Source organism: Littorina saxatilis, linkage group LG7 (genome assembly GCF_037325665.1).
Source record: "Littorina saxatilis isolate snail1 linkage group LG7, US_GU_Lsax_2.0, whole genome shotgun sequence".
In the NCBI taxonomy this organism is placed as follows: Eukaryota; Metazoa; Mollusca; class Gastropoda; order Littorinimorpha; family Littorinidae; genus Littorina; species Littorina saxatilis.
In genome coordinates, this window is record NC_090251.1 from 32,619,459 (window position 1) to 32,637,099 (window position 17,641).

The following is a 17,641-nucleotide window of genomic DNA, read 5'->3' on the forward strand; positions in this document are numbered from 1 at the left end:
GCGGCCCAAAAATGTCACGTCGCTTCGAACGCCGACTCTCAATCGTGAATTAGATGGCAAACTGTTAGACAAGTTTGCAAAGAAAAGAGACTCGAACCTGTCCTTTGTTCAGGAACAAGTAGGTTGTACGCTGAAAATTATCGCTCAGCTTATGTCCGACCTCAAAGAAAAACCAGCAAGTCGGAAGTTGAGTGAGCGTGACAGCTTTAGCAAACTGGCCGATGCGGCTCGACTTCTTATGGCTTCACACAAGGACCTGTCACAAGTGCGGCGCGAAGCACTCAGGCCGACACTTAGCCAAGACTGCAGGGCCTTATGCAATGCGCAGCTAAATTTCAAACTGACGTCTAACGAGTTTTTGTTTGGGGAGGATCTAGCGAAAAGGGTCGACGATGCAGTGAAGAACAGGAAATTATCATCCACACTGTCACAGCCCCTTTCAAAAAACGCCACCAGAGGTCGTCAGTTCTACCAAGGGCGACCTCGACAACAGTTTCAGCAGAGACAACAGTACCAGCAGAGAAGAGGTGTCTCCAACCGACAGACAGGACACAAATTCTCTCCCAAGTTCCACTCCCAACAGAGCGGGATTCCCTCCAAGAAAACAAAACGGGATTAGAATCTAATATTTGTGCGCCAGCGGTTTCTATTTTTAGGGAACAGGTCAGTTCAAAATTTGTGAATACTCCTGAGAACTTTCATAGTGGAAAAGTCGCTGATCATTTGAATAGTTGGAGACAGTTAACCTCTGATAGATGGATCCTTCAGCAAGTCGCAGGAATTGAAATTGAATTTATGATCACTGGTGAACACATTCCAGACAGGAAAGAAATTAGATTTTCTTCTTCCGAGGATGAGCTAGTGGCTAATGAGGTAGCGAAGTTAGTGGAGAAACAGATTGTTCAAGAGGTGGATCAACGGCCAGATCAACTTTTATCCAGTATTTTCTTGCGTCAGAAAAAAGATGGTAGTCAAAGGGTGATTTTAAACCTAAAAAATTTGAATCAGACAATTGAAAAGATTCACTTCAAGATGGATACATTAAAAAACGCAGTGTCATTAATGAAAAAAGATTGCTTTTTTGCCTCAGTTGATCTAAAAGATGCATATTTCTCCATACGCATCGCTCACAAGTTCAGAAAATATTTCAGTTTCATGGCAAAACTTTTGAGTTCCTGGCTCTTCCACAGGGATATCGTGATTCTCCCCGCATTTTCACGAAACTACTAAAGCCTGTATTGGCCCACTTACGTTTATCTGGCCATACCCTTCTGATATACATTGATGATACCCTTTTGCAAGGAGACACTTTTGAAGAATGCCAGGCAGCAGTGTTAGATACATGTGCTTTGTTGGATCGTTTGGGCTTTACTGTGCATCCTGTGAAGTCAGTATTTACACCTACTCAATGCATTGAGTTTTTAGGGTTTCAGCTTGATTCTCAGAACATGTTAGTTTCTCTGACCCCCCGGACAGTTGATAAAATTCGTACTAAGTGCGCTGATTTGGCTGGAAGAAAGAAATGTACAATTAGGCAGTTGGCTGAAGTTATCGGATATTTAGTGGCTGCCCAACCGGGTGTTTGGGTTGCACCTCTCTTTTTTAAACGATTAGAGATCGCAAAAAATGAAGCCCTTGCTGTTAGGAAAGGTGACTTTGATGCAGAACTTGTGGTTTCAGAACAAGTTCGTTCAGACCTTCTCTGGTGGATTGATAATGTAAAGCAATATCCTTCCCCTGTTAGCAGAGGCATACCTACTGTAATAGTAAAATCAGATGCTTCGAAAATAGGGTGGGGGGCGGAGTGTCAGGGTAGCACCACAGGTGGAATGTGGACCAAGGAAGAAGCTTTTGAACATATTAACTGTTTGGAACTTAAAGCAGCTTATTTTGCCTTGAAATCCCTTTGCAGGGGATTATGTCACTCTTACATTCAGTTACTTACAGACAATAGCACCACTGTTGCTTGTATTAATAACATGGGCAGCACAAAAGTTTTGTGCAACGACATTGCCAGAGACATTTGGTTGTGGTGCTTATCACATAGTAATTGTGTAACAGCAACACACTTACCGGGTTGCCTAAATATAGAGGCAGATGCAGAATCCCGTGTAGATAGACACAACATTGAATGGCATTTGGACACACAAGTGTTTGCAGAAGTCATCAATCGGTTTGGTCTCTGTGATGTAGACTTATTTGCTTCTCGTGTTAACGCACAGTTAAGAAAGTATGTTTCATGGAAACCTGACCCAGATGCATTTGCCATTGATGCATTTTCCTTAGACTGGTCATTGTTCAAGGCGTTCTGTTTTCCGCCTTTCAGTCTCATTCCAAGAGTGCTCCAAAGGATAGAAGTCTTAGAGGCGGAGTGTGTGCTGGTGGTGCCATTATGGACAACGCAAGTGTGGTTCACGAAACTGTTGCGTCTACTAGTAGAACTGCCGGTCATGTTGCCCCGAAAAGAACACTTACTCAGTCATCCACTGACAGGGGAGCACCATCCACTACTGAAGAAGATGAAACTAGTAGCATGTTCCTTGTCCGGACAGCCCTCCAGAAACAGGGAATTCAGGATGAAGCAACAGAAATTATCATGTCAGCCTGGAGAGAGGGTACAAAGCGTAACTACGAGTCATATTTCAAACGCTGGCTTCAGCATTGCCTTGAACGGGATAGAGATCCCTTTTGTGCCTCTCCACATGAGTTGATAAGGTTTTTAACGAAACTGTTCCAAGAAGGCAAAGGATACAGCAGTTTGAACATGGCACGAAGCGCTGTTTCCGCATTGTCCCTTCAGGATAATTGTTCAGTGGGTTGTCATCCACTGGTGAAGAAGTTTTTGAAAGGAGCTTTCAACAGACGGCCTGCTTTGCCCCGTACTTGTGTGACCTGGGACGCTAATCTAGTGCTAAATTTTTTAAAAGAATGGTCACCGGCAAAATTTTTATCGCTGGCGCAATTGACGCTTAAAACTGTGCTGTTGTGCTTGTTGGTCTCTAGTCAAAGGGGACAGGCGATTTGGTTGATGGACTTGCGTAACATGAGTTGGACAAAGGAAGATGTACGATGTAGGTTTGGGGATTTGCTCAAAACTTCTGGCCCAAACAAACATCAGAATGAAGTGGTATTTTGTGCTTTTCCGTCTGATTTGGCAATTTGTGTTGTACATTATTTGAAACAATATGTCAAAAGAACTCGTGCATTTAGAGGAACGGAAACGAGACTCTTTATCAGTTGGACAGCCCCTCACAAAGCGGTGTCGAGAGATACTATCCGTCGATGGACAAAGATTGGATTACAAAAAGCGGGTATTGACATGACAATATTTACGCCGCATTCAACTCGTTCCGCTGCATCTAGTAAAGCTGCAAGTAAAATTCCTCTGGCAACCATTCTGAAGACTGTTGGTTGGCGTCGGGCTAACACCTTCACAACTTTTTACAAGAAACCAGTGGACAGTGGGAGGAGTTTTGGACAGGCTGTTCTGTCATGAAGAATTGGGGTAGGTTTATATGTACAGTATTTCAATTCATCGACAGTGCTAGGGTGTAAATGTTGCAGACTTTAAAGTCTCACGTGACCCATTCCTCTCGGAATTGTGGGAGATAAAATTACATAATTATGACGAGCTTACCTGAGTAAGTGAAGTCTAATTGTGGTTTTATCGACCACAATGTAGAGAGGAAAGGGATTACGTGCCTCGCCCTAAGTTGTCTTCAGAGTTATACTGATAACCGTTTTCCCTCCCTATCCCTTTCCTCTCTCTTTCTCTTTTTTCTGCACCATTTACACGTCGTTAAACAGTGACGTATTCCCGCGTTCTATCTCACGTAATCCCTTTCCTCTCTACATTGTGGTCGATAAAACCACAATTAGACTTCACTTACTCAGGTAAGCTCGTCATAATTATGTAATTTCATCACAATGAACATTTAAAAAGAATCAAAAGCATGAGTAGATTCTATGAACATTTCCAGAGAATCGTCAGCACTTCAGCATACTCTACTGATGAACATTTTAAGAGACTCATAAGCATGATCGTGCATCCCCCTCGCTGGTTTTCACAGGGGACTGTTGACAATGATTATCCACTGTTGTCAAAGATCAAGTTTTGGACATCTGGGTCCCTTACATTAGAAATATGTGTATCCTAATGTTGTTATGGAAACATAGGCTATACGATCTGAACAGCTTGAGATACTGGCCGCTTGACCAGCCGAATATTGTCTTGGTGCAAGTGTACCGTCTGTCATTGACCACAGGCGGAATCGGTGCGGTACATGTGTACCAACGTGTGAGGTTCGTCGCCACATTCAAAGAATCTCAAATGTTCACTTTTCTTTCGGTATGTGCATGTGGTGTCACTTGTACGGGGCACATTCAGGAAATGGCTGGTTGGCAGTCAACATTGATACATAAACTCTGATCTAACGATCTGCTGTCTGGAATGAATAGACTCAACAACTTTAAGCTTAAGCCTATCATTATTGGGTGTACGTGTTCCAGTGATCCTTTCCACAAGAACTCGGTCTCCCAGAATAATTGTCAGGCGTAATCCGTTACTGGTGCGCGAGTTCCTGGTGTCACGGTGTCAGTGCATATGTACCAGACATTAAGGGTACATGAACTCGGGTCTGGCAGGACTGTCCAGCCAGTCGCAGTGTTGGTGCATGTGTACCGGTTGGTCTTTCTCGACTATTCTCAACATTCCGTCCATGAGGTTTCCACCTGTTGGCAGAAAAATAGAATCAGATGATAAAATGTCAACTAATTGTGAAGTAACATTTTTGCAACTAAATTCATTCAAAATACAACCTTAGCTAGAGAACGTGCGCACACACACACACACACACACACGCACGCGCGCACACCCACACACATTCACACGCACGCACACACACACACACGCACGCGCGCACAACGGCCACACACATTCACATGCACGCACAACACACACACACACACACACACACTGCTTCCCCTTCTCTCATCTTCCTAATATTCGGCAATGAACGCATAATTATATCATCTCTGTGCATCATGAAATCTTGAAACCTCTTTAATCTGTAGCTGATGCTGACGTCATTATCTGGTGTGACGTCTTACCGACTTAGTTTTTGAATGCGTTTTCTTTCAATTTCAGTGACAGAAATGTACCTTTCAGGAGCTATGTTTGATGTCTGTCCAAAGATGTTTGGCCTAAAAAGTAGAATGAATAATGAATGCACTACAGCTCTTTTCAACACTAGAGCCAACCATGCATCCGTGATTTTTATCGAGCAGAATATTATTAATGCAATCGTGTGGGTGTCTTACAACCAATCAGCTTAAAAAAAGCCATTGAGAAATTTGTTTCAAGGCACTCGCAAAACAGCAAAGGTAACTGCGGCGTTCACACTCAGGACAGCGAACTTGAAGGCAGAAAAGTAGAGCAGCAAGTTGATGATTGGTCACTTCAAGAACAGCAAAAAACTGAGATATAGGCACGAGGAGGACACCGATATAGGCACGAGGACACCAAAGCTAGCTTCTTTCACACAGAAAGAAAGGGTTGATTGAAATATCAGAAATTACTTGCAGAGAGCAGCCAAAAAAGAAAAGAAATTTCAGCGGTACAAGAATCTTCAAGCTGTCAAACTTCCACAAAAACAAAAACAAATAAAACCCACTTCTTGGCTTCTTCGTTGCAGAAGTGTACCGGTAATCTCGTAAAAATCAAAAATGGATTCGACACAAAATACCTCGAGCAATGCACAAACGCGAAGAGACGCCTAAAACTCAAAACAGACCTCACTGTCTGCTTCATCACCACACAAGCGTAACAATCATCGGTTAGTAAATTCCAACATGGACCCGACACAAAACACATCGAACAACGCACAGCTCCAAAAAGACAGCCAGAACTCGAACCTTCCAGAAAGTTCTCCGAGCATCACAACCACAAATCATCAAACCAGCACGTGCTGCTCAGGCACCGGTGACCTTCGCTGGAAGATGCTGTGTGCGTTGTGCGGCGTCCTTCACCTTGCGGCCTTGACCTGTTTCTTCCTGCCACACTGGATGTTGGTCAGCGTGGGGCACTACCACCTGCAACTGGGGGTGTGGGGCTACTGTCTGTTCGTCAACGGTCACCGGGATTGTCGGCTGTTCTACCACTTGACGCCGTGGGAAGGTGAGAGAAGCAAGAGATCGGTGCAGTAGTCTTGGTGTGCAAGAGTCGATACTGAGTTTCGCTACTAATGCTGCGTCGCCCAAATCAAACAACGGGTAAAGAAAGAACAGGGCCGGAGTGCTATGTAAATTATGAGCAATTCTTCCAAATCGATTTAAAAAAATATGACACTACCAGACTGTTTCCGCATATTGAGGAAGAATTTTTTTGTTATGGCAAATCGATGTTGCAGTTCCGGAGCATATGATCAAAATTTCTTTGCGAATTTGCGTTCAAGCGTGTTTTTCCCATATTATAACAATACACTGCTCGAAAATATGGCCAAGAACAAATCTACGGTACTTCGAAGAAAGAAGAATAACAACATTCTTGTCCATTACGACTTGCAATTTACCGTGTGCGCTATAAAATCTCCCTACCTTCAAATCAGACGAAAAGCAGACATCTTCGTTTTCTTCCAAGGGAGAAATCGTTGAACGTGGGGAAAGGTAAAAAATAGACTAAAAAAAATACTTGTTTCAGCACAAATCGTGTAAGTGCTCTTCGAAATGCCATTCAGAGTAGATATTTGAAAGTATGTAGTTTGTTTGGTACATTAGCAAGCAGCGCTATCAAAATCAAGTGACACAATTGACGAAAAGTATCCTTTTTTATGCGTTTTAGTATGAGACTCACCTTTGTCTCGCGTCGTTTCGACAAACAGGAAGTTAAGGGGTGCGTACTAACAATATTTGGATCGACGGCGTGTAAACCGTACCCCTCCTTTAACCATATAGGCTACATACGTAAAAATTATGTTAAAAATGACGCGCTTGATCATAGTTTATCAGTTTAGTTTCAAAAGGAATGTTAACTGCAGTCAAAGAGCATGCTAAATAAATGTTTATGTTCAGGGGTCCAATGCGTGCTTCGTAATATGCCAAAAACATATAATAAAACCAGGATTGCCACCGGGCGGCAACAATAGGTTACGTGCTCTGTTGTTCGTGGATATTTCTGGAGATGAAAGTAACTATATTGTAAGTTATGGGAGGACCTTCGTAAGTCTTTGCAAATGCGTACTGTGTATTACAAAGAACATCAAGCGCAAAAAAAACAACCCCTAAATCGATTGCAAAAAACCCCACCCACATGCCCTTTCCCACAGGGCCGGACTACCGGGGGGGTTATGGGGGTTGCGCAACCCCCCCCCCCCTAGCCTAAACATGTACCTTACTTATTTAATTTTTTTTTTATTATTGCTTATTTTATGCCGTTTCATGCAAGGAGCGACCATTTTCCTATCTCAGAATATGACCTACCCGTCAGCTTCAGGGGGCTTCGCCCCCTGACCCCCACAACGAGGGGGGGGGGGGGGTGGGTTCTAGGGTTTCCGGACCCCCCCCCCCAGCCAAAAAATAAAAATATTGAATGAGGTATGCATTTCTTTATTTTACATTGAGTTTCAATTTTTGGGGTATTAATCAGTGACAAAATCTGCTGCCTGAAACTGGTAATGATCATCCTCAGAATGCACCAGATTGCACCATTTTGCATCCTTTTTTTCAAAATTTTCCGGGGGGGCATGCCCCCGGACCCCCCTAGCAAGCTAGGCGCTTCGCGTCGTCGGCTCGGCGCTTCGCGCCTTCACACCCATATCTTCACAATATACTTTTGAAAAAAACCAGTCATAAAATGAACTGATCCGCCCCTGCCGCCAGGGGGGACATCCCCCTGGGCCACCACTGGCAACCCCCCCCCTCCTCTTCGCCTAGTCCGGCCCTTTCCCATATAAAGTACGCTGGGGTGAGGGAGGGTGTTTATATTTTCGCCAATGCTAACTTGCTTACTTGCGTGAATTTGAGTGAGACGTGGAGAACGACAGAACTTGTATGCCCCGCCCCCTCCCCTCTTTCAACTGACAATTACTGTCAACGAACTCAGCCACTACTTCTAAACCTACGAGGGAAAGACACAGCACTTTGCGGTCAGTTCAGGGGCAAGAGAGGACAACACAAATATCTGAAGTGTATACGTGTATGCTGATCCCCGTACAAACTATGGATAATGTTTGCGGGATAATTTCGCCAGTATATATGCGTGAAAATGTCATTGTAACTTGAAGAATTCATCCAAACTGACAAGTATGACGAGGGCGTGACACAAAATTCCACTCACAATTCATGTACAAGAGTTGACAACGCAAATATCTTGGTGTCTGTTTCAGTGAGAAAGTATATACCAACCGTTAAGGAGGCTTCTTCCGACTGAAAGGTGAAAACTCAAACACTTCATGTCTGTCGAGCTGCTATTTTGCGATCATGAAGATACGTTCTGTACTTGAAAACTTTCTGTTTCTCGTAAGATGCACTTGTTGTTTTCTTTTCAGCAAACAGTGAAGTTCGTGAAAATAAGTTCTCTCTCTCTCTTTCTCTCTCTCTTTCTCTTTCTCTCTCTCTCTTTCTCTCTCTCTCTTTCTCTCTCCAATGCTTATTCTGTTACCCTCGTAAAATAAAGAATTGTCATTGTCATTGTCATTGTCATTGTCTCTCTCTCTCCCCCCCCCCTCTCTCTCTCCCTCTCTCTCTCTCTCGACTAGAAAATAGCTGTGAGAATAGGACCTTACGGACCTAAAGCTACTGTCCTTGGCAAATAGACATTTCGAATTCGAGTCTTCTTCTTCTTCTTCTTGGCGTTCGCAGAGGTTACACAATCAGTCCAGCACTGGTGATAAATGTTGTCGTTTTCTCCAACTCCTGTCGACTGCCGTATAGTTTGGTCTGCAAGGGAGTTGGTGACGGCCACACTTCTTTTCGTTCCTCATCTAGTAAGGGACATCGCTGTAAGATGTGTTCCGCTGTTTGGTCCTCTTGACCGCAGGGACAGGTTGGTGATGGCGCCAGCTTGAACTTTCGGTTCATGTGAGCATTGAGCCTGTTGTGGCCAGTACGCAGCCTGATGAGGTTGACTTGCTGCTCTCTGGACATTGTGTGGTAGTCATCTCTGTTTGTCCTTGGCCTCATCAATGCCTTGATGATTGTCTTCTGCTCACTAAAGCTGACACTGTTTTCAGGTTGGTCTTCCACGGCTCCTTCTTTTGCCAGCTCATCTGCCCTTTCATTTCCTGGTATCCCACAGTGTGCTGGTATCCACTGGAGGACAACTCTTCTGGTTTGTCTGACTGTCTGTAATGCTTTGGCCAGCTGTGGGAGTTTGTCGTTCTCTAGGGCCTGAAGGACTGAAAGGGCGTCCGAGAGGAAGACAACTTGAAAGCAAGGGTCTGCGGAGTCCTGAACGAAGGAGGCGGCCTGCATGAGAGCTTCTGCTTCTGCTTTATAGTTTGTGCAGTGTTTGCCAGTGGCAACGCTGGATGTAGCTGTATGTCCCCCAGGGAACTGGATGAGAATGCCTGCACCTCCATTGAGCACGGCGTTAGTTGCTGATCCATCGGTGTATACATGGATCCACGCCTCTTTTGGGTACTGTTCGTCGATCAGGGCTAAGGTGAGTGCCTGTCGAGCTGTGTCATTCTGATCTTCTCCTGAGGTAACATGTGGAACACTGGTGCAGATCTGGATGCCTGGTTTCTCTGTTGCCTTGGGGGTTTCCTCTTCTTCTTGAGTCAGAGGTAGAGTGTTCTGTGGAAGGACTTCCCTGTACTGTCGAGAAAGTCTCTTGCTCTCGTGTACAAAACTGCTCCGTTTAAGCCGGTTCTTGGTGAGGTTGCTCAGTCTGTGCTTCATGGGGTGGTCGGGTAGGCACTTGAGCTTCTCGGCCTGTACCATAGTCTTGGCTTCTCTTCTCTGTCAGAGGGGTTGGATGGTGGTAAGCTTCTCCATTTCCTTGATGGGCGTGGATTTCATTGCACCGGTGATGAGTCGGAGGGCCTGGTTTTGCACACGGTCAAGGGTCTGCAGGTTTGTCTTGGCTGAGGTTGACCACGCTGTGGAGCCGTACTCGAGGTGGGGTCTGATTGTTCCCTGGTATACTGTCTTCAGTATCTTCTCGTTCGCTCCCCAGGTGGTACCTGCCAGCTTCCTGAGTATGGCTAGCTTGCGCCGGGCCTTCGTCTCTGCCTGTGCAATGTGTGGTTTCCAGGTCTGCCGTCTATCAAAGGTGACACCAAGGTACGTTGCTTCTTCATCCTCTCTCAGAGGAGTTCCACCAAGCCTAATGGTTCCGGCTTTCTGCTTTGGCGACAGTGTGAATAGGGTGGTGGAGGATTTCTCCTTGTTGATGGAGACGCACCAATCTTCTGCCCATGCGTTCAGCCTATCTGCCGCTTGCTGCATTCTGTAGGTGGCAGTACTTGCGTGCTCCTCCTTGCACCAGATCACAAGGTCGTCTGCGTAGAGAGCAGCTTTGATCCCCTTGGGCATCTCAGACACCAGATCGTCGATGAAGAGAAGGAAGAGTGTGGGGGAGAGGACTCCGCCCTGAGGGACGCCATGACGAAGGAGGAACTTCTTGCTTTTGGTCTGGTCGACGTTAACTCTTGCCCTGCGGTTATAGAGGTAAGAGCGAATCCACTGGTACATGTTGCTGGACACGCCTTTCCTCAGCAGTTTTACAAGGAGTCCATCTTTCCAGACCTTGTCAAAGGCCTTCTGAAGATCTATCCAGGTGACGAAGACCAGCTTCTGTTCCTGAAAGGCATCTTCAACTTCTTGCGCCAGGTAAGTGACCTGATCTTCAGTGCTCCGGAACTGTCGGAATCCAGCTTGTTCAGGGGCGAGGAGGTTCCTGGATTCCAGGTACCACCTGAGGCGCTCGTTCACAATTCTCTCCAGGGTCTTCACAACACAGCTGGTGAGGCTGATTGGGCGATAGCTGGTGGCCTTCTTTGGATCCTTCCCTTTTTTTAAGATGGGGATCATGATCGCTTCTCGCCAGAGTTGTGGTAGCGATCCTTCTTGCCAGCTGCTGTTGAAGACCTCGAGTAGCTTGTTCTCTGCTGCACTACCAAGGTGGGTTAGCATCTCGTTGGTGATGCCGTCTGGGCCAGGGGACTTCTTCGCCTTTGACTTTTTCAGAGCTGAGTGCAGCTCGTGGAGTGTGAGTGGTTGACTCATGGCGTCCACTGTCGACTGTCTGGCAGGTCTCTCTCTTTTCTCTCTTCTTGCTTCTCTCTGTTTCTCGGGGCTAACATGGAGGTTGCTCTCAGCTGCATAGCTTTCAGCAAATTGGTTGGCAGCATGCTTTCCAGTTAGCACCTTCCCGTTCTCTTCTAATGTGATCTTTCCTCTGCTGGTGTTCTCATCATTCAACTGCTTGGTGAGCCTCCAGAGCTTTCTGCCATCCTTCTCAAGGTTCAGAGAGCTTGTTTTCTCTTGCCAGCTTCTCCGTCTTGCCTGTAGCTTCTTTTTGAGAAATTTGGCTTTGGCTTCCTGGAGGCGGATGTTGTTGTTTTGTGACGGGTTGACTTCTGCTTCCCTTCTGGCGTCTGCCAGATCATCATCCAGTTCCTGCAATTCATTGCTCCAGTAGGGCTTATAGTCTCTCCTGGCACCCCTGGGAATGGACTCACGCGCTGCTCTGAGGATGCTCATGTTGAAGTCCTTCGCCACCATATTGATGTCTCGACCCTCGACTCTGATGTCTCTGGTGAGTTCGCTGGTGCGGTGTCTAAAGAGGAACCAGTTCGCTCTTTTGTAGTTCCACCGTGGGAAGGAAGCTTCAGTGCAGGACTCCATGCCCAGGGTCAAAAAGACTGGCCGATGGTCACTTCCACCTAGCTGTTCTCCGACCTCTCTGCTGGTTAGCTGGTGCATGTCTTCCGTGCAGAAGGCTAGGTCAGGAGTTGATGTAGTGTGCCATCTTCTGGAGTAGAATGTAGGGCAGTCAAAGGGACTGTTCAAAAGGATGAGACCTTTGTCGTCCTGCCAGTTCTCCACCTCTTCTCCTCTCCGATCCAGGTGGTCATATCCCCAACTCTGTGAATGACTGTTGAAGTCACCCACCACAATGAAGTTGGAGGCCTTTGCGGGGATCGTGTCAAGGGCGAGGTGTCTATCATTGGGGCAGTAGAAGTTGACAAGATGGAATTCTGATGTCTTCGTCTGGATTCGAATCACCTGATATTCGGAGTCCTCCATGTGCGTTTCTATCAAACAGGCATTGATGTTGTTCCTGATGAGGGTCAGGATTCCTCCTTTGCTTCGGTCTGTTCTGTCGGACCTAAGACATTGGTAGCCTCTCACTTTGAAGGACTTTTGGGGTGTCAGGTGCGTCTCCTGAATACAGCAGATGTTGATGTTCTTCTCATGCAGGATATGCTCCAACTCTGTCTTCTTGTTCAGGATACTTTCTGCGTTCCAGTGCATGACCTGAAAAGGTCGCTGCTGACTGGGTTTCTTCCTGGTTGTGGTGGTGCCAGTCACTTTCCTCCCGCGTCCCCTGGCGTGACAAGACGGACGGGAGGGACCTCCAGTAGTTGGGGCTGGGTCCCTTTGAGGCATGGGACCCGACGCTGCTCCACCCTGGGGGGTCCTCAATGGGCGAGCGCCATTTTCATCTGTGCTGGTTGATTGTGTCATCATTTGCGTAAGTGCGTGTACCCGTGGTTTGTTAGAATGCGCCGTGCGGCCCGGGTCCTCCGTCTTCAGCATTCGGGGTTTTCTGTCGGGGTTACCTCACCCTTAGCTCATGGCCCGTACGTCCTACCCTGAGAGCACAGGGGGGAGGATTTTCCGGGATCCCACCCGGAGCCAGTTTGGTCCGCGGCCGCAAGCGGCTGATCTCCATATCTGAAGACCGTTCCCCTATCCGCCACCCGGGGACGCGCTGGGTTGGGGGTGGTCGCCCCACTGAAAATCCCACACTGGGTTAAGAAAGATCAGCCTGTCCCAGCGAATTCGAGTTACCCCCTCTCTCTCTCTCTCTCTCTCTCTCTCTCTCTCTCTCTTCTCTGTCTCCTCCCTCCTCTTCCCTTCTCAGTCAGGACTCTGTCCCCTGTCATAGCATGCTCATTTGTGTCCTTCCAGCCCAGATTGAAGGCCTGAGAGTGTTCCAAGTGAGTCAGAGTGTGTTCATGGCTGTGTGCTACGTCTCTGGTGTCGCGCTCTTCTTCACTCGCAACGCTCGGCGCACAGAAATGGCGCCTAGACACCGACTGGCTTCTTACGTCCTCGATGGGGTCTACTTCACGGCCGGTATCTTGTATGAAGAGGTGGGGGGGGGGGGGGGGAGTGGAGATGGCTGGAGGTTTATAAAAGAGGGTGTCAGGGGATGTGGTGGAAAGGAGGTAAAATATGTAATGACCATGCACTCAGCTGTGTGTGTGTGTGTGTGTGTGTGTGCGTGTGTGCGCGCGTGTGTATGTGTGCGCGTGTGTGTATGTGTGGGTGCGCGCGCGCGCGTGTGTGTGTGTGCGTGCAGTGTGTGTGTGTGTGTGTGTGTGTGTGTGTTATCATTCATTCTGTTCTGCTGCTCTACAATTATGTTCACTTATCAAGAGCCATATATTTTAAGAAATTCCGTAACAGCAACACAGCTTCATCTTCGACAATTCACACATATATATTAAAACAATGATTACACACATCCCCCCCCCTCTCTCTCTTTCTCTCTCCCCCAACAGCCAGTCTGTGTTGGACCGGCGTCATCATGTTCCACGTCATGTTCCTGAAGGAGAAACCCAACAGCAGCACACAACCACACAACAACAACATCGACAACAACAACAACGACACCTTCACCCTGGACCTCAAGGCCTCCGCCGGCGTGTCCCTCATCGTCAGCACCATCTCCTACAGCTTTATACTCATCGTCGGATTCATCGTCGTGTTCGGGAGAGAGATGCACCGCGAGACGATGCTGTACCAGAGGCGGGTGATGGAGGTGGAGGTCCCCCGGCCCACGGGCTGTGACGGTCGGTCTGACCGGAACACCCAGCCGTCGGCGTTTGGAGGTCAGTCTGAGTTGACCACTCGCCCTGCTGCCTGCGATTGTAGCTATTGCAATGTCCAGTCAATGGCCGCGTCCGGTGGTCAGACTCTACAGTCTGGTCATAACGCCGGCTGCGGTCAGTCTGAGGTGACAACTCGCCCTGCTGTCTGCGATTGTAGCTATTGCAATGCCCAGTCAATGGCCGCGTCCGGTTATTCTCCGATGGGCAGTAATCTATCAGCCTGCAGCCTTTCTGACCAGCTGACCGCGTCTCAACATCTCAGGCATGAAACCACCTGCAGCGCCATTTGCCGTGATAAGGATTTGACCGCGTCCGGCTCTTCTTGGTCCAGCTGTCAGCTGCCATCCTGCTATCCTTCTGACAGTTACTCTGACCAGTTGACCAACGGCAGCTGTCAGCTTTCATCTTGCGATGTTTCTGATTGCTGCGTTGACCGGTTGACCATCACTATTGAGTCACGGGCGAGTTGTTACGAAACGGCCCTCGAATATTCTCGCAGTGACAGTGGCAAGATGACCACGTGCGGTTCTTCTCTAGGCAACGGTCAGCTACCAACCGGCAACCACTCCGGCTGCTCCAGCGACTACACGGACACCGGTAGCGTGTTTGGCAGTCATGACATCGCCTGTAATAGTTCCCCATACACTGACTCGAAGATGACCATGTCCAGTTCTTCCTGGTGCAACGATCAACTGACAACAGGCAAACTACCCGACTGTTGCAGTGGACACTCAGCCACTGGTAGTGGGGGCCAAGAGCTCGGTCATGATACCCCTTGCAGTCGTTCTCCATTCACCGACGCGGGAATGACCAGGCCCGACTATCTCCTCATCAAGGGTAAAGTTCCAATAATCACTGTTAACGACTGCTGCACTGACCAACTGACCACCGGTAGTGGATCTAAGCCAAGTAGTCATGAAACTGCCCTGATTGTTCAGGAGGTGACAGCGGCCGGTTTGGCCCAGTTCCGCAATGAAATACCGACGTGCGACCTTTCTGGCTGTTGTAGCACGGACTTGTTGACCTCCTCTTGTCTGACATCTAGCCAGCACGAGAGAGGAAACACGATTCGCCAAGCTACTGCTCCAAGTTCTAATCGACCCAAAACTCAGAGTCAAGAATCTGAAGACACCCAGAGCTTACCTCGACACACCTCAACGCTAAAAGAGTTTGAAGTTCCTGTGGACCTGGCAACCGAGACAGAAAACGAGATTCACCAAGCTCCTGCCCAAATCGCTACTCAACCCAAAACTCCAGCCCGAGAATGTGACGGCATCATGAGCTCGTCTCAACCCACCCCCAAGCGCGGAAAATCTGAAGTCCATGTAAATGTGGCTACAGACACAGAGAACAGGAATCGCCAAGCTGCCCAAAACGCTACTCAACCCCACACTAAGGTCCGAGAATCTGACGGCGTCATGAGTTCCCCTTCTCAGCGGATCTTCAAGCTGGAAGAATCTGGAGTCTATGTCAAAGTGGTTACCGACGAAGCGCATCTCCTTTGCCGAATGACTCGTTACTCCCTTCCCGAGGCTGGCGAACCTAGTATCTATGAGAATATGGAGTTCGACAAGGTGGCTAGCGCTCCTTCAGTGGAGAACGTATCGCACAAGGGTTCCGAGCTGTGCGATGCTCCAGGAAGCCGTGATCGCAAAATGCAGCGGTTGCTTTCGACGCTTTGATGACCAAACGCCTTGCCGGAACTAACGGGGGTGACTAAAATGAGAAAAGGGGCTCATTGGCTCACGTAAGTGTAGCCTATGCGATGCTAACTTTTGTCTGTCTGTGCGTGTGTAGGCTATGTGTGTATGTGTGTGATAGAAACTTTAACATTTGACTGAACACCGAAATACTAATTTTACCTGGTTATTATCCAAGCAACAGCTTCAAAGTATTGAAGCAATGATCAACATTTCGTCGGCACGTAAGTAGTTAAAGTGTGTATCCAGGCTGTCACACCAAACAACAGCCCTCTTTCCCTTGCACACATGGCAACAATCAATAGCGTGGCTGGATTTTGTGCAGGAAATTGAACATGATTTTGCTGAATTAATTGAGCTGATTGACATAGGTGACACTAACAAAATCAATTAGACAAACTATTCTCACTTCCAGGAAGCAGCCAAGCTTCAGAGATTGTGCCTGTGTTTGACTTGAAGGATCTTCTTACTCCGTGTAAAAGCAACACGATCGCTTACACGAACAGAAATGTAAGTCTACTTAGAAAGAAAAAACACATCGGTCCCACATAGCCTTATCAGCTGAAGGGACATTTAAAACAAAAACAAAACCAACCAACCAAGCCGGTCTGGACTAAGCCATTGCTAAGGTGACAAATTAGCCACACTCGTCTCAGATCCCGCGGTCGAATCGCTGAAAATGTCTGACTGAAATACATGTGGCAATGGGGGATTTACCATCACCACCAACAGTTCAGCAAAAAGTACTGAAGCGTACGTGAGTCTAGTCGGACGTGGACTGTCACTGGTAAGACGCAGAGTATGAAAGTAATTGTCTTCCTTTGCTGACTGCGGTAACAGAGATCTCGATACGAATGAATTCAGACAAAAAGTAACAAACAAAAACAAATAGCAACAATGGTTTTGATACTGACACTGATACAAGTTCGGTTGTTTCGAAGAACGTATTTTCTATATTGGAATCGCTTACAATAAGAATCGAATGTAAAGAATTTTAAAAAGCCCATGAACGAAACAGATTTAATAGCATTTACCGAAATAAGACGAATTTTAAAATGTGCTCTCCGATTAGTCTATATGTATGAAATGCCTTTTACTTGTGCCACATTAAAGCATTCATATTTTGTAATAACTGTGTTAATGCTTATTAAACACACACACACACAAACACACACACACACACACACACACACACACACACACACACACACACACACGTGCGCGCTCTGCTTTCCCCTCTCGCCTTCTTACCAATCTTCGTTATTGAGGCACTGTCTCGGCACACCTTCCAAACTAAAAATCTCAATCCCCATGCACGAGATCCCCTTCCATCCCCGCCTCTCCCCCCCCCCCCCCTCCTTCAACTCTCTCTCTCTCCTCTCTCTCTCTCTTCCTCCCGCTCTCCCCTCTCACTTCCTTTCTCTATCTTTCTCCCCATTCTCTCTCCCCATTTCTCCTCTCTTCCATTCTCTGTTACCCTCTCACATCCCTTCTCTCACCCTCTCTCGCCCCTCCCCCGACTCTCTCTCTCCTCCCTCTCTCTCTCTCTCTCTCTCTGCCTCCCGCTCTCCCCTCTAACTTCCTTTCTCTATCTTTCTATCTTCTCTCTCTCCCCCTTTCTTCCCTCTCTTCCATTCTCTGTTCTCCTCTCACATCCCTGCTCTCACCCTCTCTCTCCCCCTTTCTCCCCTCTCTTCCATTCTCTGTTCTCCTCTCACATCCCTGCTCGCACCCTCTCTCTCCCCCTTTCTCCCCTCTCTTCCATTCTCTGTTCTCCTCTCACATCCCTGCTCGCACCCTCTCTCTCCCCCTTTCTCCCCTCTCTTCCATTCTCTGTTCTCCTCTCACATTCCTGCTCGCACCCTCTTTCTCCCCTCT

The 17,641-nt window shown here is 47.5% G+C and overlaps 2 protein-coding genes across 2 annotated transcripts in view; one reads left to right on the forward strand and one right to left on the reverse strand.

Annotated features, from left to right (window-relative positions):
• Nucleotides 1–3,740: 3,740 nt before the first annotated feature.
• Nucleotides 3,741–17,641, reverse strand: part of LOC138971203 (uncharacterized) — a 47,732-nt gene continuing 33,831 nt past the window's right edge. The window contains exon 8 of the mRNA XM_070343871.1: nucleotides 3,741–4,731. Within this exon, the coding sequence (XP_070199972.1) occupies nucleotides 4,616–4,731 (116 nt within the window). The 3' untranslated portion in view covers nucleotides 3,741–4,615. The remainder of the gene's footprint in view (nucleotides 4,732–17,641) is intronic.
• Nucleotides 5,089–16,889, forward strand: LOC138971202 (uncharacterized). Its single transcript, XM_070343870.1, has 3 exons — nucleotides 5,089–6,175; nucleotides 13,138–13,305; nucleotides 13,734–16,889. Exons 1-3 carry the CDS (start codon nucleotides 5,851–5,853, stop codon nucleotides 15,743–15,745), a joined length of 2,505 nt encoding a protein of 834 aa, XP_070199971.1. The 5' UTR covers nucleotides 5,089–5,850; the 3' UTR covers nucleotides 15,746–16,889.